At 44.6% G+C, this 24,951-nt stretch overlaps 1 protein-coding gene across 1 annotated transcript in view; it reads right to left on the reverse strand.

Annotated features, from left to right (window-relative positions):
• LOC137436378 (small conductance calcium-activated potassium channel protein 2) overlaps positions 1-24,951 on the reverse strand; it is a 104,577-nt gene that overhangs the window by 27,046 nt on the left and 52,580 nt on the right. The window contains exon 3 of the mRNA XM_078769013.1: positions 5,358-5,776. Coding sequence (XP_078625139.1) covers positions 5,358-5,776 — 419 coding nt within the window. The remainder of the gene's footprint in view (positions 1-5,357; positions 5,777-24,951) is intronic.

Below are 24,951 nucleotides of genomic sequence, written 5' to 3' on the forward strand. Positions count from 1 at the left end.
GCGAAGCCATACTTGAACACCCGTCATGAAATGTGGGCTTGTCGGTCGGTACGTCTGCTTTGCTTAGCACAGTAGACAAAGAAACACAATCCTTCATTGTAACAGATTGAACATCACCAAGGTTTTCAAGTATGGCTACAACACAATCTGTCAGTTGTTTTTTTCCCCAAGTCTTCATTGCTGCCCTCAGCTATATTACAGCAGTTATTAAATCTCCAACATATTCCCCACAAGCCACAACTGAAGTTAAACTAACAGTTAAACGAACTAACAGTTCCCCAATTCTGCTCTGTATCCTTTATTAAATAACAGAGTTACATTTGCTACTCTCCAATCCTCCGGTACCTGTCCTGTATCCAATGAGCTGTTAAAGATATCTGTTAAGACCTCGCTTACCTACTCAACCATCTCCCTCAATACCCTTGGATGCATATTAACTGGCTCGTATAAACTAGCTTTATCGTATCAGCTTTCCCAGCTGCTTCCTGGCTTTCTCCGCTCCTATCCAGAACTCCTCTGAACCCCCTTCCTCACCCCTAGAATGAAAGATTATCTCACTATTGACATTCCCCCGACTGCTCTTGCATAAATGATAAAGCAATAGAACTATTTAATAAGCCTGCCATCTCACTTTCATCACGAACCAATGTCCCTTTTGCTAATTAATCAATGGGCCTACACTTGTCTCAACCTGTTCTTTACCTCCTTTTGTACTTCAACAATGCCTTGCTATTATGTTTAACCTTTTGAACCCTGAGCTCCTTGGACTTTCGGGTCCCCCACCCTGAGCTCCCTTGAGAAAAGTTACTGAAAAGTTGGAATTTGTTTTGTTTCGGTTTTCTGCCTGCAAAAATGTTTTTCTAGCCCTGTTATTACAAAGAAATTATATTTCAATCATAGACCGACTTACATTTTTTTTTTGGAGTTTATCGACAATACTCTACTTTGCGGTGCCAGTCAAAGCAGCAGTTACTGCCCGGCTTTCCGATACACAAGAATTTTCCACGAGAACCTCCCTCGCTTCCTGAGCAATCAGCGGTGATGCAGACCGAAGATTAGGTGTAATATAACAGAGCCGCTAATTGCTCAGGAAGTTACTCGTGATATGTTTGTAAACAAGAGAAAATTGGCCTTAGACCATGTATAAAACGAGCTCCATTACGAGCCTTGGATCATGAAAGAAAGAAAAAAAGTATTAAAAAAATTAAGCATTTGGCAGTCAGTAAACCGGCCGCTGGGATGAAGGGTTTTTTTGTTTTTTTTTGTATACTGAATCGAGGCTCGTGAAAGAGCTGACATTTACTTTCACAAACAAATCAACCAGATAAACAAAATATATAAAAAGAGGGGGCGGAAGACAAGATGGGGAGAGAAGGGGAAGCACACAAACACAACATTTGAGAGCAGGGAGATGTGTGGAAGGGAGAGGGCTTGGGGGGAGGAGGCTTGGGAAGGGGGGGGGGGGGGGGAGGGAGAAGTATAAAACACAAGGACACCAAGGACTTCCAGGACAGAAGTTGGTATTTCAAAAAAGTGGAATTGGGGTGAAATTAGCGGGGGTAGAAAAGATCAAGGTTTTGGATGGGGGAAGATAAGAGATGGTGGTGAACAGCTGTTTTAAAGACCTGGAGGGTGGAGTGGGATTGAAGAGAGTGAGGGAGTTTGTTCCAGAGGCGGGAGAAAAGAGGAGTGAAGGTGAGCAGAGAGTCTTGATTTTGGCAGTTTAACCATAAGAGGGTTGCAGGCAGATCTTGTGCGACCTGTAGGAATATTTGTGGGACAGAGCCCAGAGAGAGCTGGGGGGGCAAGGCCAGAGAGGAGTCGGTAGAAGACGGAAAGACCACCAACCTGCCTGCGGTGAGTGAGTGAGAGGCCCTTGGAGTTAGCTTCATCGCGGGAGATTCCAATGATTCTGAATGCTTTGGTTTCAACAGCGTGAAGACGAGCTAGGTGTGAGGCAGGAGCACCAGCCCAGAGGGGAGAGCAGTATTCCATTGAGCTGCGGATGAAAGCCTTGTATGTGGTGAGGAGCTCAGGTGTGCCAAGGAAGGACTTCGCACGACGGAGGATGCCCAGTCGGCGACTGGCTTTGGAGGCCAGATTTGAAATGTGGTTTTCCGAGGAAAGATCATGGCAGATAGTGAGACCCAAAAGCTTGAGTGACAGAACTTCTTGGAGAGGATTATTCAGAAAGTGGATGGGAGGGTTGTCCAGTCGGTCTTTTCGGACAGACATCGTAAGAGTGTGAGATTTGTCAGGATTGAAAGACATGTTCCACTTGTTTGCCCAGTCTGTGATTTTGTCCAGGTCTGCAGAGAGTGAGGAGGCTGCAGACTGCCGATCTGAGGGATGAAGAATGGAGCGACAGAGAGTAGAGTCATCAGCAAAGAGATAGAGAGGATTTTCAAGAGAGTCAGAGAGATCATTGATGAAGACCAGAAAAAGCACAGGGCCCAGAACACTGCCTTGGGGAACTCCAGCCTGAACAGGAAGAGGAGATGAGAGAAACCCATTCAGGGCCACACGTTGACTACGACTAGAGAGGAAGTCCGCCAGCCATGCGTGGAGATTTCCATGGATACCAAAAGAGGAGAGTTTGGTGAGCAGAGCGGGGTGCCAGACCGTATCGAAGGCACGTGATATGTCAAGGGAGACTGCTCTAATTTCCTGTTTGGCATTGAGGACCTCCATCAATTGTTGAGAAAGCAGAAGCAGCATGTCCAGAGTAGAGTGTCCAGGTCTGAAACCAAATTGATGATCAGAGATCAAGCCATTGGAGAAGAGGAAAGATTTCATATCTGAAGCAATGATGGATTCCATGACTTTGCTGATAATTGGGAGAAGGCTGATTGGTCTGTAGTTGCTGGGATCTGTTTTTGCACCTTTTTGTGCAAAGCGGTGATGTTGGCAGATTTCCAAGCAGATGGAAGATGACCTTGAGCAAAAGAGAGGGTGAAGAGAACAGAGAGAGGGAGTGAAAGAGCGGAAGATCAGGATTTTAGGATCCGTGGGTTGAGGCCGTCAGGTCAAGTTGCAGAATCAGAGTCGAGGGTTGACAGAAACTTTTCCACCTTGTCAGGAGGAAAGGACACAGGACACAGGGTTAATATTATTGGCCACATCCTTCAAAATCTCATTTGGCTTGCCTAGTTGTTTTCTTAACTAGTCTCTGTTTACTCCTATACTGATGTGAGTCCAATTCCAGTACCGTAATTTTATACTAAATAAATGCCTTAACTAGCTTATCCTTAATAGTGCTTCTTCCTTCGTGAGGAGCTATCGACAGTATCAATTCAAAATTCCTATCCTGACCAATAGAGAGCATTGTATGAGCGGAACAGCTACACCCTCAGCCAATGATGCTAACCCGCACGCACCTTGCACTGCATACGAACCAAGAGGAAGAAGCATAGCACTCCTTGCCTCCCTCTTCATGTCTCCTTCTGCCTCTGGATGTACACCTCACTGGAATATGCTTACCATGTACACTGCACATTTGCTACCTGAATGTTACCCATTTATCTGGTGCCGATTATCATATCATTAGTTTGTCCCAATCTGGAGCACCTAACTCTCTCTTCATACCCTCAAAGTTTACCTTCCTAAAATATAATAGCTTTACTCTACTCTCCTGAACTCTAACTCTTAACACAATAAATAGCTTTACTCTACTCTCCTGAACTCTAACTCTTAACACAATACTTGCACACACTATGTTATGGTCATTTGTGTCTAAATGCTCTCCTACTTACACTTCCTCTACCATATTGGGATCATTCCTGAAAAAGAGGTATAACACTGTAATCCCCCTCATGAGCTTATCTACAACATGGTTTAAAAAGCAATCCTGGACTAGATCTTTTGTAGACTACCCCTGGCAAGTCCCCTGTTTCTCCGCTGATGCTTTCATTAGAGCAAACCAATCACTGAAAAAAACCCTTATAGGTACAGTATATGTCTCTTCACATATCTCACTCATCCAAATGTGGAAAAGCCTCATCCCCTAAGTGTTTCTCCCATCATCATGCTTCCTCTGTCTTCCTCTAGCTGAGTGAGACGATTTAAGGTAGATCAGTGTTATGATTTAAGATAGATCAGTGATACGATTTAAGGTAGTTCAGTGATACGATTTAAGGTAGATCAGTGATACGATTTAAGGTAGATCAGTGATACGATTTAAGGTAGATCAGTGATACGATTTAAGATAGATCAGTGTTACGATTTAAGATAGGTCAGTGTTACAATTTAAGATAGAGCAGTGTTACAATTTAAGATAGATCAGTGTTACAATTTAAGATAGATCAGTGTTAAGAGTTAAGATATATCAGTGTTACGATTTAAGATAGGCCAGTGTTACGATTTAAGGTAGATCAGTGTTACGATTTAAGGTATATCAGTGTTACGATTTAAGATAGATCAGTGTTACGATTTCAGATAGATCAGTGTTATGATTTAAGGTAGATAAGTGTTACAATTCAAGGTACATCACTGTTACGATTTAAGATAGATCAGTGTTATGATATAAGATAGATCAGTGTTACAATTTCAGAGAAATCAGTGTTACGATTTAAGGTAGATCAGTGTTACGCTATAAGGTAGATCAGTGTTACGATTTCAGATAGATCAGTGTTACGATTTAAGGTATATCAGTGTTATGATTTAAGGTAGATCAGTGTTATGATATAAGGTAGATCAGGGTTACGATTTAAGGTAGATCAGTGTTACGATTTAATGTAGATCAGTGTTACGATTTAATATAGATCAGTGTTACGATATAAGGTAGATCAGTGTTACGATTTCGGGTAGATCGGTGTTACGATATAAGGTAGATCAGTGTTACGATTTAAGGTAGATCAGTGTTACGATTTAATGTAGATCAGTGTTACGATATAAGGTAGATCAGTGTTACGATTTAAGGTATATCAGTGTTACGATTTAAGGTATATCAGTGTTACGATTTAAGGTAGATCAGTGTTTCGATTTAAGGTAGATCAGTGTTACGATTTAAGGTAGATCAGTGTTACGATTTAAGGTAGATCAGTGTTACGATTTAATGTAGATCAGTGTTACGATATAAGGTAGATCAGTGTTACGATTTCGGGCAGATCAGTGTTACGATATAAGGTAGATCAGTGTTACGATTTAATGTAGATCAGTGTTACGATATAAGGTAGTTCAGTGTTGTTTTACTTTTAAGCAAAAGCATTCTCGTTATCACATTGTTCTCATCGTGAATATACTTTTTGATTTGGATTTGATCACGTGACATCAATTGAATCTCGATAATAATATTTACAGATATTCTAGAATTCACCAAAAAACACCTTTTTCCAAGCAAAATTCGACTATACTCCAACCTTTCACAAGCACGCAATGTCCAAGCAGCGATAATCCACAGGGAGATGCTGAACACCAGCAGCACAGTTCCTGGGCAAATAGTCATGAGGGTCTTCATGACAAAGCGTGTGTCAAAGTTTATTTTGTTCAGTGCACCGATGCTTCGAGATGAAGCATCAGTAAAGAGCTTCGAGTGCAAAAGCATGACCCGAGCAAGGAGGTAGATCCTCAGGAACATCGGCACTGACAAAAGCACGTCCAGGTCTGCCACCTTTGTTTTGAGCTCATTATCAAAGGCAATACGAGCTGTCCAGCGGAAGGTGAAGTGCCCAGGTGGTGGATGCACTCCGCACACAACGAGCTCAAGAGCAATGGAGAATACTCTTCGGGACGTCATGGCAATTCGCCAGTCTTCTGCGCCATTGTCTACCATGAAGAGCTGCAGAAACAAATTAAGTTGTTCAGAGTTAGTGCCATTTAATACACAATCCATAGTGCTTAATGAACACTTCAGCCACATGAGTTAGATGCAATGCACGCACATGCAAGTTTGAAAAGACAGATTCAACGCATCATTAAAAGCATATCATTACACAAACGGAAACTGTTGTGGATATGGTGATTCACCTCCGCCACTGAAGGTGGATGGAGGTTTGTTTTCACCCCTGTTTGTCTTTTTGTCTGTAAGCAGGATATGTCAAACAGTTATACACATCGGGCCAAAAAACGATACATAGCATGATTTTTCAAAACGTTGTGGACGGATTATGACAAAATTTTCAAAAAATTGTGGACGGATTATGACAATTTTCAAAAAGTTGTGGATGGATTATGACAAATTTTCAAAAAGTTGTGGATGGATTATGACAAATTTTTCAAAAAATTGTGGACGGATTATGACAATTTTCAAAAAGTTGTGGATGGATTATGACAAATTTTCAAAAAGTTGTGGACGGATTATGACAAAATTTTCAAAAGGTTGTGGACGGATTATGACAAAATTTTCAAAAAGTTGTGGACGGATTATGACAAAATTTTCAAAAAGTTGTGGATGGATTATGACAAAATTTTCAAAAAGTTGTGGATGGATTATGACAAAATTTTCAAAAAGTTGTGGATGGATTATGACAAATTTTTCAAAAAATTGTGGACGGATTATGACAATTTTCAAAAAGTTGTGGATGGATTATGACAAATTTTCAAAAAGTTGTGGACGGATTATGACAAAATTTTCAAAAGGTTGTGGACGGATTATGACAAAATTTTCAAAAAGTTGTGGACGGATTATGACAAAATTTTCAAAAAGTTGTGGATGGATTATGACAAAATTTTCAAAAAGTTGTGGACGGATTATGCCAAAAACCTAGTGGTTGAGTTGGTTAGGCGACAAGAACAAGCCGATTAGACTTGGATTCAGGTGCACATCCAGATCTGGCCTATCAGTGGGATACAAAACGTAAACTGTTCGGCCGGACGGAGGTATGCTCTCCACCGAGTACCGTTGTAGTTTGTTTGTTTGTCTTCTATGCACACCTGAATTGCTGGACGAAATTGAAAACTGCCGGTTGTACTCAGAGTGTGCATGGGAAAGGATTTAGGCGGTCAAAAAGAATTATTCATACCCCAGGGTGGTTTTCAGGATTGGGGGAGGACCCCCATTCTTTCCATGTAAATGTGTATCATATAGCGCCGCCTGGTGAGTGGGTCATTGAGCACAACCACACCTGGATCAAGTACATGATATTGGCCCCTGTTGATATCACCAGGTGACCTCACCACATATGTACATTTTGTACACAATTCTTGAAAATTCCAGAGATAGCTTGATCGCAGGAATCCCAGCCAAGAGCCATATAACCACACACAAAAGCGGCCATCGACAAATTACATATGCATCTCGCCATTGTACAAGTGGGGGAATTAAGCCATCTGCAAGGATGGATTATTTGCTAATCTATCTATAATTCCAGTAATCTCTGTGTGTCTGTGTGTGTGTGTGTGTGTGTGTGTGTGTGTGTGTTTGTCTGTGACCGCTGTTTCTCGACAACTACCGGTCCGATATACTTGAAACTTGCCAGGTATATTGCTGGGGACCCGAGGATGTGCCTTTTCAAGGTTTGAAATTAATCGGACAAGTGGTTCCCAAGGTATGGTCACCGTACTCGCAAGCCGTTCGCTTTGGCTTTGCGAATGGACCAAACCATTTCATGTAAATAGAGGGGGGGGGGGGGGGGGGGTTCTGTGGTCGTTCGCTTTGGCTTTGCGAATGGACCAAACCATTTCATGTAAATAGAGGGGGGGGGGGTTCTGTGGTCGTTACTGCCACGTGGTTTCAAAGTTTTTTTTTGTTGTTGTTGTTTGCACGCATGTTTTTTTGCACCCACGTACGGGCACGCCCTAGTCTATCTATAATTCCAGTAATCTCTGTGTGTATGTGTGTGTGTCTGTGTGTGTGTGTGTGTGTGTGTGTGTGTGTTTGTCTGTGACCGCTGTTTCTCGACAACCACGGGTCCAATCTAATTGAAACTTGCCAGATATATTGCTGGGGACCTGAGGATGTGCCTTTTCAAGGTTTGAAATTAATCGGACAAGTGGTTCCCAAGGTATGGTCACCGTACTCGCAAGCCGTTCGCTTTGGCTTTGCGAATGGACCAAACCATTTCATGTAAATAGAGGGGGGGGGGGTTCTACCGTACTCGCAAGCCGTTCGCTTTGGCTTTGCGAATGGACCAAACCATTTCATGTAAATAGAGGGGGGGGGGGTTCTGTGGTCGTTACTGCCACGTGGTTTCAAAGTTTTTTTTTGTTGTTGTTGTTTGCACGCATGTTTTTTTGCACCCACGTACGGGCACGCCCTAGTTATGATAATTCCATTAACAATGTAAATATTACATTAGTGGGTCATGCCGGATTATGAAACAGGACATTTGACCTTTGACCTATTGACCCCATAATCTAATCCGTTCGTCTTTACCTCATTATACATACCTGCACCAAGTTTGACAAAGATCCCTTCAGCTGTTCTCAAGTTATCGCTGTAACGAAAACCTATCACGGACGGATGGACGGACGCTCAACCCGAAAACATAATACCTCTGGTGACTTGGTCGGCAGAGCCATAAAAATGGATTGTTTTGTATTTAAAAAATCGAGGCTCATAGAATAGAGAGTTGACAGCTAGGTTAAAAAGGCAATGAACTGACAGGGTTACAATAGGGCAACAGTTGGACACAACAAGCATGGGAATGAACAAAGAGGAAAAGGGGACAGAGAGGAAATACACTAACCGACAACACAAGTAAGAAAGTTGATTCAGGTAGGGTTAAAGGGTAGAACACATTGCAGGTAGGGATGGGGGATGACATGAGATATGATCGTGCCTCCCTTGCTGGAAGTCCTGAAGGGAAGAGTGCAATTGATCTTTTTCCCGATGACAGTTCCGCATACAGGAGAAAAAAAGCAACAAAATGGTGGAGAAGGGTGGAAAGTCTCGATTTTGGTAGTTTAACCAGGAGGGAGTTACTGGAAGAACGTGTGCATGCTGGAGGAACATTGGGGAGGGGTTGGGTAGCTGAGAGAAAAGAGTGGAGCAAGACTGGAGGAAAAGTGATAAAAATCAAGGAGGCCACCAGTGCTTTGGCCTCATTGCCAAATATGTCAATGGTGTGAAAGCATTAGGTTCCACAGAATCCATACGAGAGAGAGAGATGTGATGCTGATGTGGACATCTATAGGGGAGAGCAGCACTCCATTGAGCTCTGGACAAAAGCCTTATAAACTGTGAGCAGTTTTGATTTTGCACAGGAATTACTTGCAACGACAGAGGATGCCCTGCGGACGGCTGGCTTTGGAGGCCGGTTTTGCTATGCGGTCCGCCCAGGAGAGGTTATGGCTGATGGTGAGGCCTAGCGGTTGAATAGAAACGATTCCAGTGGCTGAGTCTGGAAAAAAGATAAGTGTGTTCATCTAACGAACCATCCAAAATCAGTTGCTAATCCTAATCAGATGAATGTTGAAGTTATTAGTATCATATTATGGTAGGAATGAAGTCAATACAGAGAAAATAAATAAATTGATACATTAAGCTAATGAAGTGGAGATATGGCATAACAGGCCAAATGGCCTCCTCCCATGTCTTAAATTTGCGTGTACTCTCTGTGGGTGTGTTAGAAGGTATAATGAGCTCTGTACACCTGTGTATAAAGTTAACGAGCAGGAAGAAGCAAGAAGGAAATTGTGGTGCTTTCTGGTTATGGGTGTGATAGATTGTCAGAATAATTTAATAATTCATGTCAGCTGAACCCTTTTCCCTCGTTTCAGTTGCCCAGTTTTGTTTCCAAAAAGGTGAGACGGTAAATTTCTAACGGAACCACCATGGTGGTGTGTGGTGCGCTCTTCTCAGTCCTTGTAGCCAATTCAAAATGAGCCATCTGTTGTGAAAAATGTCAATTCTCATGAGGAGTTATTTACATGGGATTAAGATGTTTGTTGTTATCACTGAATTATTTCAAAACAGAATAAATACTTAATTTTGCTCCCCATGTTGATGTTTTTATATCGATTTAACCCCAAAAATTACCCTTTAGAATCACACTTTAGAATCACCCTTTAGAATCACACTTTAGAATCACACTTTAGAATTACCCTTTAGAATTACCCTTTAGAATTACCCTTTAGAATCGTCCTTTAGAATCGGCATCTGGGCATCCTCTGTCGTGCGAAGTCCTTCCTTGGCACACCTGAGCTCCTCACCACATACGAGGCTTTCATCCGCAGCTCAATGGAATACTGCTCTCCACTCTGGGCTGGTGCTCCTGCCTCACACCTAGCTCGTCTTCACGCTGTTGAAACCAAAGCATTCAGAATCATTGGAATCTCCCGCGATGAAGCTAACTCCAAGGGCCTCTCACTCACTCACCGCAGGCAGGTTGGTGGTCTTTCTGTCTTCTACCGACTCCTCTCTGGCCTTGCCCCCCCAGCTCTCTCTGCGCTCTGTCCCGCAAATATTCCTACAGGTCGCACAAGATCTGCCTGCAACCCTCTTATGGTCAAACTGCCAAAATCAAGACTCTCTGCTCACCTTCACTCCTTCATTCCTCTTTTCTCCCACCTCTGGAACAAACTCCCTCACTCTCTTCAATCCCACTCCACCCTCCAGGTCTTTAAAACAGCTGTTCACCACCATCTCTTATCCTCCCCCATCCAAAACCTTGATCTTTTCTACCCCCACTAATTTCACCCCAATTCCACTTTTTTGAAATACCAACTTCTGTCCAGGAAGTCCTTGGTGTCCTTGTGATTTATACTTCTCCCTCCACCCCCCCCCCTTCCCATGCCTCCTCCCCCCGGACCCTCTCCCTTCCACACATCTCGCTGCTCTCGGATGTTGTGTTTGTGTGCTTCCCCTTCTCTCCCCATCTTGTTTTTCCGCTCCCTCTTTTTGTATGTTTTGTTTGTCTGGTTGATTTGTTTGTGAAGTAAATGTTAGCTCTTTCACGAGCCTCGATTCAGTATACAAAAAAAGAAAAAAAGAAAAAAAAAAAAGACATAAAATGATGGATTATAGATTTGTTGCATTTTTGCATTTTGGCTGTCGAGGGAAGTTAGGTGTGTCCCAAGGTTATTTTAAAAATCTCGCCGAGCTACAGGCATAGATATTAAAAATAGTATAAAATTTTCCACAGTAGTGGAATTCCAGGGATGCTAGAGATCCCTTGTGTATTTCGTTAAATTTAAGCAATGAAGGCGAAAAGGAAGGGCTAAGAATTATGGCGATACCGCCTTTGTGGGAGTCACTGTTACTAAAAAAGGAAAGGCCAGGGAAGAGCCTACACCACTCTGCGACACAGCAGTCGTTGGCATGGGTCTCTTGTAAGAGGGCAATGTCAACTTTCTTCTGTAATAAAAATTTCTTTCTTGAACTTTACGGACAGAGCTACATCCTCCGTTAATATTCAAGCTACAAATCGAAAAACTCATTACAAACACAAGGAGGAGTGACCACCACTCAATTTTTTGATAGCAGTTCATTCTTAGCTTTTTGTATACACTTCTTTAACCGGTGACGTTGGGAGGAATGAATGAATGAATTCACGTTGGGAGGAATTGAAATTAAAAACATGGGGCCGTTTTACCATCAATCTAGCGGAATGTATAAAATCAGGTAGCTCCGGAAAAAAGGTTCCGATCACAACATTCCTTTTTCGGAATGTGCCCTTAAGAAACCTTTTTATCTCAGAGGGAGGGATTGGAGGGGTTCCTTCTTGCTTAAGGCCGCCACATTCACTTACAGAGTCATCTATATCAGATGGCTCAGATGATGTGTCATACTGGTTTTCATCATTTACCTCCTCACCGTCATCACATCCCTCCACATTATCGGATGGGGCATAGTCCATAGAGGGAGGGGATGGGGAGGCAGAGAAATGAGCCATCTTCAGGGGAGGGGGGGGGGGGAGGGGGAGGTACTAATTTTTGCGGTTCAACCATATCAGTTTCTCGGTCAGTAGACAAGGGCGAGAATTCATCCACATCTATGTCCTCCAATACAGAGAAACGATTTTCTGTGACGAGGGACAAATCTGGGGCAGGGGGGAGGGGCTGTCGGTTTTCAGTTGTGGGTTTTTTAAAGAGATGACCGTTTTCATCTGTTGTTTGCAAATGTCTTTTTCCTTTTGGGCAGACGAATTGAAACTCGTCCTGGTTAGTGGGGAGAGATTGCAGGGGATTGGGGGGAGGGGGGGGGGGGGGAGGGAGGACGTTATCATCGGGGGAGGATTTCCATCGGCTACCTCGGAGAGAGAGATAGGATCAGTTGTAGCAGGAAACAAGCTGTGATTTAACGATGTCGCCTGGGGTGTGAGGTCTATTATTGACAAGAGATGGCTGCAATTAGTTCCTGCAGTAGAGGGGGGGGGGCGTTTCAAGGGGAGGGAAGGGGGGTATGGCGGGGATGCTTGAATCGGTGGTAGGAAGGCTTGGGTCGGTGGTAGAAAGACTTGGATCAGTGATAGGAACGTTTGGGTCGGCGGTGGGAAGGCTTGGGTCGGCGGTGGGAAGGCTTGGGTCGGTGGTGGGAAGGCTTGGGTCGGTGGTGGGAAGGCTTGGGTCGGCGGTGGGAAGGCTTGGTTCCGTGGTGGGAAGGCTTGGGTCGGTGGTGGAAGGGTTTGTTTCGGTGGTGGGAAGGTGGGGGGCTTGCTTATTCCCGGTTCGGAGGGGAGGTTGTACTTGTGGAGAGTTCTCTTTTCGGGGACAGTCATGCTTAACATGCGAAATTGTCCGCAACCAAAACATTTTAAAACGTTGGTGGACACGTAAACTGTATATTCATTCTGTTGATGCTTTAATTTTACTATAAGGTTTAAATCCTTCTGGGAATCTTTTAAAATCATAAACACTTGCTGCCGGAATGAGACCACGTGTCTTAAATCGTTGTTCCATGACCCGAAGGGAATCATGGAGATACGAGACATGATGGTACCATATCGGGATAACTCTTTAATTAATACATCGTCGGATACAAATGGGGGGCAATTGGATATCACGACTTTTATTGCTGGGCTATCAAGTGGGGAAACCATAACAAATAAACCTGGATCGATTGTCAAACCCTGTTCGACAATTTGTGGGACACAATCCGCGTCGGACAGAAAAATAACGATCCGCTTGTTCACCCGCGAAGCGGCAACAACCTTGTCGATCCCGACAACACGACTGGTCGCGAGGACAACGTCCTCGACACTAACCGCACGTTCCGGAGGTACACAAAAGAACCCGTGCTTACGCGTCAGGCTCTGAAAAGCCGTAAATCGAGACAGTGCAGCTGCCATGCTGGATCAGCTGCACTTACAACCCCTCCCCGACTCGGGGAGAGTGAATATATAATATAATCTTCCCTACCCGAACTCCGGGGATGGGAAGTAAACAGACCGCTCCGATTTCCCTAACTTCGGGAAAGGGAGGCAACAAAACAAACTGAAAGAAAGATAATGAAAGGAAAAAAAGGAAATAGAGGTTTAAGATGAAAGAGTAAACACCGATAGGGCGACGCCCAAAAACGACGAACCCTTACCAGCAATCACCCTGTGCTCTCCGGCTCTCTCTCCCGTCTCAACATATATGGGAATCACGGGGGGGGAAAAAACACAAACAGACACAGGGACACAGAGGGGTGAACGGGAGGTGGGGAAGGGAGCACCAACACAGAGCACTCACAGGCCTCCATGAGCAGACGCCATGACAGTACAACCAGCATACAAACGGCCAGCAGGTGGAGAGAGAGAGAGAGAGAGAGAGAGAGAGAGAGAGAGAGAGAGAGAGAGAGAGAGAGAGAGAGAGAGAGAGAATTTGAATTTGCAACACCATTTATTTCACAAAAAAACACACCAGGTCAAGTTACATTTTTACAGGAGAGAAAAAAATAGAAAAAAACAACAGTTCTTAATGTTAAAAAGAAAAGCACAAATTCGATTCATTCACAACACATAAGGCTTCATTGATACACCATTTGCATTCAAAGAGTTTGACATTTTCATTCGCCACATAATAATCAAACTCTAACCTTATTCTTGCAGACACCAGCCCTTTAAACATAGGTACAACATCGAACCCATGCCCATTATCAATTTTAATTTTCCTCGATTTATATATTGAGTATTTTGCTACAGCAGCTAAGAAGTTTAGGAGGACACCAGAGTCCTTGCAGGAGGGTCTGAAAGATACACCAAAAATAAAAGAATGTGAAGTAAAAGGAAAAGACAACTGATCAAAAAGGTGTGTGAGAATCAAGAAAAGAGGTATTAGTCTTTCGCATTTCACATAGGCATGAAAGAGATCCTCCTTCTGTACACAGAAGGGGCATGCTACTGGCACTGAGCTGTCAAGGTGATGAACAAAGGTGTTCGTAGGGAGAGCCCAATGTGCTAGTCTCCACTGGATATCTGCGAGGAACCCGTAAATAGGTAATTTGTACATATTAGGCCACAGTGGCGTGGCAGGAGACCCTGGCCCTAACCTTTCGGACCACAAGGCCACTCTTGTTACTCCGGAGAAGGGTGATGCTTGGTTTTCTCGAAGGAGCTTGTGAATACCAGCCTTTGTTGCCAAATGAAAAGGAGAGACAAGTTCACCATTCGACTGGAGAGCTGGGAGCACCTTAATTTCAGGGAAAGACAGCCGAACATCCTCGACATTGTTTATACCTTCCCAGCCAATATTTAACTCCTTAAACTTCCTCTTGACGATGCGTATAATTTGGCTGACAATACGCACGGATCTTAAACCAAGAATGGCCGCCACCCTGCCAGCAGACATCCATTTTGTCCCAGATGTATCCCTCAGGTCACAAATTTTGCCAATTCCTCCTTGAGTAAATTTCCTAATCAAAGTCGGACTATGAGGAATGCATGGAAAAAAACCGTTATAGAAAATAGGCTCTTGGATAAACATCCGGCAATTATAAGCCTCAAGGCAACGATGAACCCCAAAACCTTTCCAAACTCTCAGCAAACCCTGATAAAAAGTTGGGATTGAAACTAAGCTGACACGGTCAAGGTTCACCAGGAACAAGTGCCTATCATAACACAGGCCTCCCGCTTGTTGCAACAAGAAAAACGCAAATGAGCGCCAGGGCAGCTCTTCAGCATACAACAGACGTTGCACAGACTGTAGGCGAAAAGCCATAAGCCGGGTGGACACCTCCACAATTCCATGTCCACCCTCCTTCCGAGGATGGTACAGTATTTGCGGCCGAAGCCAGTGGTATCCATTCCAAAAGAAATTAACCAAGACCCGCTGGATGGCTGGTATCAACTCCTTGGGTGGCTGCAAGGCAATTAGTTTATGCCATAATCTTGCTGCTATCAAGTTATTTATAACAAGAGAGCGGCCTTTATAAGAAAGAGATCGCAGCAGTCCTTCCCATCGTTTCAACCGGTGTGTAATTTGTTCAATCATTCCTTCCCAGTTCTTCGTTTCTACTTCCTGGTTGCCGAGATAGACACCAAGATATTTGACTCCATCTGTTTTCCACTCTAGATTATGTGGGAGTGACGGTGGCAGTGTTAAAGAAAGGTTATCTGAACCGCACCATAAGGCTACACTCTTGCCCCAATTTACTTCAGCGGAAGAGGCCGCAGAGTAGTCTTTAAAGCAACGCTGCACCGCAGCAACACTACTTGGGCCCTTAATCAGAACACATACATCATCAGCATAAGCTGTGACCACAAATCTTGAACCAAAAACGGCTCCCACATCCTGAGTTATTCGCTGCCTGATGGATGCTAAGAGTGGTTCAAGGGCAATTATATACAGAAGTCCAGAAAGGGGACACCCTTGACGGATACCCCGACGGAAAGGAAAAGGGGGACATAAACTGTTGTTTACTTTCATCATGCAGAAGGTGTTAGTGTATAACAGCTTGACATAGGAAATGAAAGTTTCGCCAAAACCCATCCGCTCCAGAACAGAAAACAAATATGTATGATCAACACGATCAAAAGCCTTTGTTTGGTCAAGAAACAACAACCCAAAACTGGCACGCACGTACTTATTACAAGAAATAATATCCCTTATCAGAAAAATATTGTCATAAATTGACCTTCCTGGTACACAGTAGGTCTGGTCAGGGTGCACAATAGAGCTGATCACAGTTCCCAAACGGTTTGCTAAGGCCTTCGACAAAAGCTTGTAATCCGCACACAGCAATGAGACAGGCCGCCAGTTCTCGACTAGTTGAGTGTCCCCAGCCTTTGGCAACAGGCAAATGACTGCTCTTCTGCAGGACAGGGGAAGCTCTCCAACATGAAGGCATTCATCAAATACCTCAAGCAGGTCAGGTCCCACAAGTTTCCAAAAAGTCTTATAGAACTCTCCGGGCAAACCATCAATCCCAGAGGCTTTACCATCCTTCAAGCTCCGCATAGCAGTTTCAAGTTCAGCAGCCGAAACTGACATGTTCAATGTGCGTTGCTGGTCTTCCTCAAGTCTTGGAAGCCCGGTAGTCAGCTCCTGCAAGGTCTCATTACTTATGCTCTGGGGGGAGTACAAGTTTGTATAAAAAACCTTCAAAACAGACTTAATCTCCTGTTGGGAGGTCACTATTGGCCCATTAGCAGCACGTAGCCCATGAATCTGTTGTGATTTTTTAACAGAGTTCTCCAAACCAAACAAGGCCTTATTTGGCATATCCAACGTTAAATAACTCATTCTCATGCGTACCAGGGTGCCCATTGCTCGCTGCCGTACCAGTTCAGTCAACATTGCCTTTTTAGTCCATAGCAGCCGGTCACCTGTAGTGTCTTTCCCAGCCGTATTAATGTTTTCCTCCAGGGCTGCAATTTCAGCCTTTAATGAATCAATCGAGAGATTTTGCAATTTAGTGGCATAAAGACTATATTGTTGACAGAACGATTTGACCTGACCATTTGCGAGGTCCCACCACAGTCGAAGGTTAGCATGTTCAAATTTGGAGGACCGAATTCTTTCCCACATGGCTCGAAAAGCCTCTTTGAATCTCATATCATTCAGCAGGTGGGTATTAAGTGACCAATACGCACTACCCCCTGAGGTCAGAGGCAAATTAAAACCCATTGAAACCAGGTAATGGTCTGTGAAACCAGTTGGGAGTATCTGGGTTGTGGCCATCACATTTAGCATTGGCTTATTCACATAGAATCTGTCTAGCCTTGCCATTGATATCCTCCCATCATGGCATCTGCACCACGTATAGCACCGTGAAGTTGGGTGTTGCAACCTCCAAACATCTTTCAAATGCTGATTTTTGATGATGTTCTCCAAAATCCTCATAGAAGCTGGATGGGGTTCATGACCGGTCCTGTCTACGGAAGGATTGATAGTGCAATTGAAATCACCAGCAACACAGATGAAAGCGGTTGTATCCAGTCCTTTTACAAAGTCATGCAGAGTGGAAAAGAACACTCTTCTTTCCATGGGCTCACTCGGTGCATATACGTTCACAATGATGATCCTTTGCGTGTTGCAATAGAAATCCACCGCTATCAGATGTCCCTTATAAATTTCCTTAAAGACAATCTTCCGAGCAGGGATTCTATCACTCAAGGCGATGGCAACACCAGCTTTGGGTGTGGTAAACCCACTCAGCCACCACTGCCCTCGATAAAGTTTTCCCCATTCAGCAACCAGGGTGTTCGTAGCATGAGTCTCCTGTATCAGGATGATGTCGGCTTTCACCCTCTCCATCGCCTGAATTGTCTGAATTTTTCGTAAGGGGGTACAACCCCCATTGATATTCAGGGATGCGATACATATCTTTCGCAAAGCCATTTACAAAGGTAACTCACCCTCCGCCTGCAATTCCTTATTCGCCTTTGTGACCGCTTTCCGAAGACGCTGAAATTGGGCCTCCGAGATTTCCATTGGGTCATTTCTTTGCAGGAGGGGTCTTGCAGCCCTGATGAAAGTTTTCACATCGGGAAAATGGTCTTTGATCACAACGTAGCGTTGCCTAAACGTCTCGTTTAGGAAACTGATGACGTTTTCCTTTGTTGCTTCCATCTGTTCTTCTCCCTGATGATCATTCACAGACACAAGGCTTTGAGCTTCCTCATCCAGCTCCCTAACCACATCAACGTTGAAACTCCTTTGTTGTGTGTCAGGAGCAGGCACACCTTCTGTGTCATCACCACTGCAGTCTTCTTGTTGCATCACAAGGGGCACATCTGTGCCACCACTGCTGCCTATTATAGGTCTGCTTGGACCATCATCCTTGGTCGTTTCAACCGGATGTGAGCAACAACCGTTGTCACTCAGGCCCTGGGACTGCTCGTTGTCACAAGGGACAATGGTGCCATCATCACAACCAATACTGCTGCATTGATTTTCTTCAACAAGAGCAAGGGGTGAAGTCCTACTCTCCTCTGTTTCGTCACCACCCTGCCCAGCTTGCTGAGAATCATCAGGATAGTCTGAGATACTGTTTGTTTGTACGAGTATCACTTTGCTACCTTTGTCTTCCACCTCGGCGCTCAAAAAGGTACGTTTTAGGTTCCTCTTAGCCTCGGTGCCTTTCATCAATACCTCCTCAAAGACCATATTCTCTTGAGGTTGCAGCCTCTTGTCCTCATCGACTGGGTGCACCCCTGCTGCACTAACCTCAGCAACACCGCCACCACTTTCCACACCCTGGTCTTCTGGTGTGGGCGTCTGTACTCCACCAGGCTCATGAACGGGGGGCACTGCATCAGTTACAGGGGGGGCCGACCCAGCTGCTGTAGCGTACGTCTTCTTGGCGTCTGGGCAATACTGCTTAGTGTGTCCGTGTGCTCCACATCCGTAGCAGATCAAGGTCTCGGTCGCCATGAAGATTCTATATTCATGCTCGCCTACTTTAAAGGTGTGGGAGGTGTTCAACTGCTTCGCTGCGTCTTTTAGAACAACAAAACAAAAACGTCTAAACGATTGTACGTGCTTCAACCTGCCGTTTCTCGTACGTAGAGGAACCCTAATGATTCGAGAGACGACAGTGCCAAACTCACCTAGCTTGTGTAGGATTTCCTCGTTACCTAGGAAAGGCGGAACATTGCTCAGAATGACTTTAACTGCCGGCGTGTCCATCGACGACACAGGAACAAACAGATCGTTTCCCAAGGTCAAACCATTCTGCACAACAATATCGGCCAGACTTATTTGCGAAACAAAAACCACAATTTTGCGATTCATACGAGACGCGGCACGAATGTTACTCACGTCGATCAAATCCCCAATCGCAAGCAAAATGTCATCCATTTCAACTCCCTCCGGCGGGACAAGGCACAGCCCGTGCTTACGCGATAAACCCTCATCGGTAACACGATCGGCAGGCCTTTGGCTACTCCTATTAGCCATATCGTCAAAGGAGAAACGAAGTGAAAGCAAATAGATTTGTATAATCCCAAAAAAAAAAAGAATAGAAAAAAATATATATATATTAAGTAACTAGAAACGAAAGCACGGTTTAAACCACGTTAGGAAAAAAACGTGGTTCAAACAAACCCTTACCGTGCTGGCTCTCCCTCTCTCTGTCTCGAAGGAGGAGAAAAAAACGAGGGACAGGTGGTAACGAAGCAGGAAGGGAGGAAAAAGGTCAACATACACGACAAGAGTACAAAAGGAAAAAACCAAAGGAAGGGGAAAGGTAAAAAGGTTGGTGGGGAGAGGATGAAAAACAACACGAGCCAGGAGCTACAACACACAAGCACGAGCACGCGCCATCTTGCCACGCCCAACACACGAAACGGCCAGCAGGGGGCGAGAGCGAGAGAGAGAGAGAGAGAGAGAGAGAGAGAATTGAATTGAATTTGCAACACCATTTATTTCACAAAAAAAACACACCAGGTCAAGTTACATTTTTACAGGAGAGAAAAAAATAGAAAAAAACAACAGTTCTTAATGTTAAAAAGAAAAGCACAAATTCGATTCATTCACAACACATAAGGCTTCATTGATACACCATTTGCATTCAAAGAGTTTGACATTTTCATTCGCCACATAATAATCAAACTCTAACCTTATTCTTGCAGACACCAGCCCTTTAAACATAGGTACAACATCGAACCCATGCCCATTATCAATTTTAATTTTCCTCGATTTATATATTGAGTATTTTGCTACAGCAGCTAAGAAGTTTAGGAGGACACCAGAGTCCTTGCAGGAGGGTCTGAAAGATACACCAAAAATAAAAGAATGTGAAGTAAAAGGAAAAGACAACTGATCAAAAAGGTGTGTGAGAATCAAGAAAAGAGGTATTAGTCTTTCGCATTTCACATAGGCATGAAAGAGATCCTCCTTCTGTACACAGAAGGGGCATGCTACTGGCACTGAGCTGTCAAGGTGATGAACAAAGGTGTTCGTAGGGAGAGCCCAATGTGCTAGTCTCCACTGGATATCTGCGAGGAACCCGTAAATAGGTAATTTGTACATATTAGGCCACAGTGGCGTGGCAGGAGACCCTGGCCCTAACCTTTCGGACCACAAGGCCACTCTTGTTACTCCGGAGAAGGGTGATGCTTGGTTTTCTCGAAGGAGCTTGTGAATACCAGCCTTTGTTGCCAAATGAAAAGGAGAGACAAGTTCACCATTCGACTGGAGAGCTGGGAGCACCTTAATTTCAGGGAAAGACAGCCGAACATCCTCGACATTGTTTATACCTTCCCAGCCAATATTTAACTCCTTAAACTTCCTCTTGACGATGCGTATAATTTGGCTGACAATACGCACGGATCTTAAACCAAGAATGGCCGCCACCCTGCCAGCAGACATCCATTTTGTCCCAGATGTATCCCTCAGGTCACAAACTTTGCCAATTCCTCGTTGAGTAAATTTCCTAATCAAAGTCGGACTATGAGGAATGCATGGAAAAAAACCGTTATAGAAAATAGGCTCTTGGATAAACATCCGGCAATTATAAGCCTCAAGGCAACGATGAACCCCAAAACCTTTCCAAACTCTCAGCAAACCCTGATAAAAAGTTGGGATTGAAACTAAGCTGACACGGTCAAGGTTCACCAGGAACAAGTGCCTATCATAACACAGGCCTCCCGCTTGTTGCAACAAGAAAAACGCAAATGAGCGCCAGGGCAGCTCTTCAGCATACAACAGACGTTGCACAGACTGTAGGCGAAAAGCCATAAGCCGGGTGGACACCTCCACAATTCCATGTCCACCCTCCTTCCGAGGATGGTACAGTATTTGCGGCCGAAGCCAGTGGTATCCATTCCAAAAGAAATTAACCAAGACCCGCTGGATGGCTGGTATCAACTCCTTGGGTGGCTGCAAGGCAATTAGTTTATGCCATAATCTTGCTGCTATCAAGTTATTTATAACAAGAGAGCGGCCTTTATAAGAAAGAGATCGCAGCAGTCCTTCCCATCGTTTCAACCGGTGTGTAATTTGTTCAATCATTCCTTCCCAGTTCTTCGTTTCTACTTCCTGGTTGCCGAGATAGACACCAAGATATTTGACTCCATCTGTTTTCCACTCTAGATTATGTGGGAGTGACGGTGGCAGTGTTAAAGAAAGGTTATCTGAACCGCACCATAAGGCTACACTCTTGCCCCAATTTACTTCGGCGGAAGAGGCCGCAGAGTAGTCTTTAAAGCAACGCTGCACCGCAGCAACACTACTTGGGCCCTTAATCAGAACACATACATCATCAGCATAAGCTGTGACCACAAATCTTGAACCAAAAACGGCTCCCACATCCTGAGTTATTCGCTGCCTGATGGATGCTAAGAGTGGTTCAAGGGCAATTATATACAGAAGTCCAGAAAGGGGACACCCTTGACGGATACCCCGACGGAAAGGAAAAGGGGGACATAAACTGTTGTTTACTTTCATCATGCAGAAGGTGTTAGTGTATAACAGCTTGACATAGGAAATGAAAGTTTCGCCAAAACCCATCCGCTCCAGAACAGAAAACAAATATGTATGATCAACACGATCAAAAGCCTTTGTTTGGTCAAGAAACAACAACCCAAAACTGGCACGCACGTACTTATTACAAGAAATAATATCCCTTATCAGAAAAATATTGTCATAAATTGACCTTCCTGGTACACAGTAGGTCTGGTCAGGGTGCACAATAGAGCTGATCACAGTTCCCAAACGGTTTGCTAAGGCCTTCGACAAAAGCTTGTAATCCGCACACAGCAATGAGACAGGCCGCCAGTTCTCGACTAGTTGAGTGTCCCCAGCCTTTGGCAACAGGCAAATGACTGCTCTTCTGCAGGACAGGGGAAGCTCTCCAACATGAAGGCATTCATCAAATACCTCAAGCAGGTCAGGTCCCACAAGTTTCCAAAAAGTCTTATAGAACTCTCCGGGCAAACCATCAATCCCAGAGGCTTTACCATCCTTCAAGCTCCGCATAGCAGTTTCAAGTTCAGCAGCCGAAACTGACATGTTCAATGTGCGTTGCTGGTCTTCCTCAAGTCTTGGAAGCCCGGTAGTCAGCTCCTGCAAGGTCTCATTACTTATGCTCTGGGGGGAGTACAAGTTTGTATAAAAAACCTTCAAAACAGACTTAATCTCCTGTTGGGAGGTCACTATTGGCCCATTAGCAGCACGTAGCCCATGAATCTGTTGTGATTTTTTAACAGAGTTCTCCAAACCAAACAAGGCCTTATTTGGCATATCCAACGTTAAATAACTCATTCTCATGCGTACCAGGGTGCCCATTGCTCGCTGCCGTACCAGTTCAGTCAACATTGCCTTTTTAGTCCATAGCAGCCGGTCACCTGTAGTGTCTTTCCCAGCCGTATTAATGTTTTCCTCCAGGGCTGCAATTTCAGCCTTTAATGAATCAATCGAGAGATTTTGCAATTTAGTGGCATAAAGACTATATTGTTGACAGAACGATTTGACCTGACCCTTTGCGAGGTCCCACCACAGTCGAAGGTTAGCATGTTCAAATTTGGAGGACCGAATTCTTTCCCACACGGCTCGAAAAGCCTCTTTGAATCTCATATCATTCAGCAGGTGGGTATTAAGTGACCAATACGCACTACCCCCTGAGGTCAGAGGCAAATTAAAACCCATTGAAACCAGGTAATGGTCTGTGAAACCAGTTGGGAGTATCTGGGTTGTGGCCATCACATTTAGCATTGGCTTATTCACGTAGAATCTGTCCAGCCTTGCCATTGATATCCTCCCATCATGGCATCTGCACCACGTATAGCACCGTGAAGTTGGGTGTTGCAACCTCCAAACATCTTTCAAATGCTGATTTTTGATGATGTTCTCCAAAATCCTCATAGAAGCTGGATGGGGTTCATGACCGGTCCTGTCTACGGAAGGATTGATAGTGCAATTGAAATCACCAGCAACACAGATGAAAGCGGTTGTATCCAGTCCTTTTACAAAGTCATGCAGAGTGGAAAAGAACACTCTTCTTTCCATGGGCTCACTCGGTGCATATACGTTCACAATGATGATCCTTTGCGTGTTGCAATAGAAATCCACCGCTATCAGATGTCCCTTATAAATTTCCTTAAAGACAATCTTCCGAGCAGGGATTCTATCACTCAAGGCGATGGCAACACCAGCTTTGGGTGTGGTAAACCCACTCAGCCACCACTGCCCTCGATAAAGTTTTCCCCATTCAGCAACCAGGGTGTTCGTAGCATGAGTCTCCTGTATCAGGATGATGTCGGCTTTCACCCTCTCCATCGCCTGAATTGTCTGAATTTTTCGTAAGGGGGTACAACCCCCATTGATATTCAGGGATGCGATACATATCTTTCGCAAAGCCATTTACAAAGGTAACTCACCCTCCGCCTGCAATTCCTTATTCGCCTTTGTGACCGCTTTCCGAAGACGCTGAAATTGGGCCTCCGAGATTTCCATTGGGTCATTTCTTTGCAGGAGGGGTCTTGCAGCCCTGATGAAAGTTTTCACATCGGGAAAATGGTCTTTGATCACAACGTAGCGTTGCCTAAACGTCTCGTTTAGGAAACTGATGACGTTTTCCTTTGTTGCTTCCATCTGTTCTTCTCCCTGATGATCATTCACAGACACAAGGCTTTGAGCTTCCTCATCCAGCTCCCTAACCACATCAACGTTGAAACTCCTTTGTTGTGTGTCAGGAGCAGGCACACCTTCTGTGTCATCACCACTGCAGTCTTCTTGTTGCATCACAAGGGGCACATCTGTGCCACCACTGCTGCCTATTATAGGTCTGCTTGGACCATCATCCTTGGTCGTTTCAACCGGATGTGAGCAACAACCGTTGTCACTCAGGCCCTGGGACTGCTCGTTGTCACAAGGGACAATGGTGCCATCATCACAACCAATACTGCTGCATTGATTTTCTTCAACAAGAGCAAGGGGTGAAGTCCTACTCTCCTCTGTTTCGTCACCACCCTGCCCAGCTTGCTGAGAATCATCAGGATAGTCTGAGATACTGTTTGTTTGTACGAGTATCACTTTGCTACCTTTGTCTTCCACCTCGGCGCTCAAAAAGGTACGTTTTAGGTTCCTCTTAGCCTCGGTGCCTTTCATCAATACCTCCTCAAAGACCATATTCTCTTGAGGTTGCAGCCTCTTGTCCTCATCGACTGGGTGCACCCCTGCTGCACTAACCTCAGCAACACCGCCACCACTTTCCACACCCTGGTCTTCTGGTGTGGGCGTCTGTACTCCACCAGGCTCATGAACGGGGGGCACTGCATCAGTTACAGGGGGGGCCGACCCAGCTGCTGTAGCGTACGTCTTCTTGGCGTCTGGGCAATACTGCTTAGTGTGTCCGTGTGCTCCACATCCGTAGCAGATCAAGGTCTCGGTCGCCATGAAGATTCTATATTCATGCTCGCCTACTTTAAAGGTGTGGGAGGTGTTCAACTGCTTCGCTGCGTCTTTTAGAACAACAAAACAAAAACGTCTAAACGATTGTACGTGCTTCAACCTGCCGTTTCTCGTACGTAGAGGAACCCTAATGATTCGAGAGACGACAGTGCCAAACTCACCTAGCTTGTGTAGGATTTCCTCGTTACCTAGGAAAGGCGGAACATTGCTCAGAATGACTTTAACTGCCGGCGTGTCCATCGACGACACAGGAACAAACAGATAGTTTCCCAAGGTCAAACCATTCTGCACAACAAT

The sequence above is a fragment of the Myxine glutinosa genome, unplaced genomic scaffold (genome assembly GCF_964187855.1).
Source record: "Myxine glutinosa unplaced genomic scaffold, kmMyxGlut1.1 SCAFFOLD_913, whole genome shotgun sequence".
NCBI classification, from domain to species: domain Eukaryota; kingdom Metazoa; phylum Chordata; class Myxini; order Myxiniformes; family Myxinidae; genus Myxine; species Myxine glutinosa.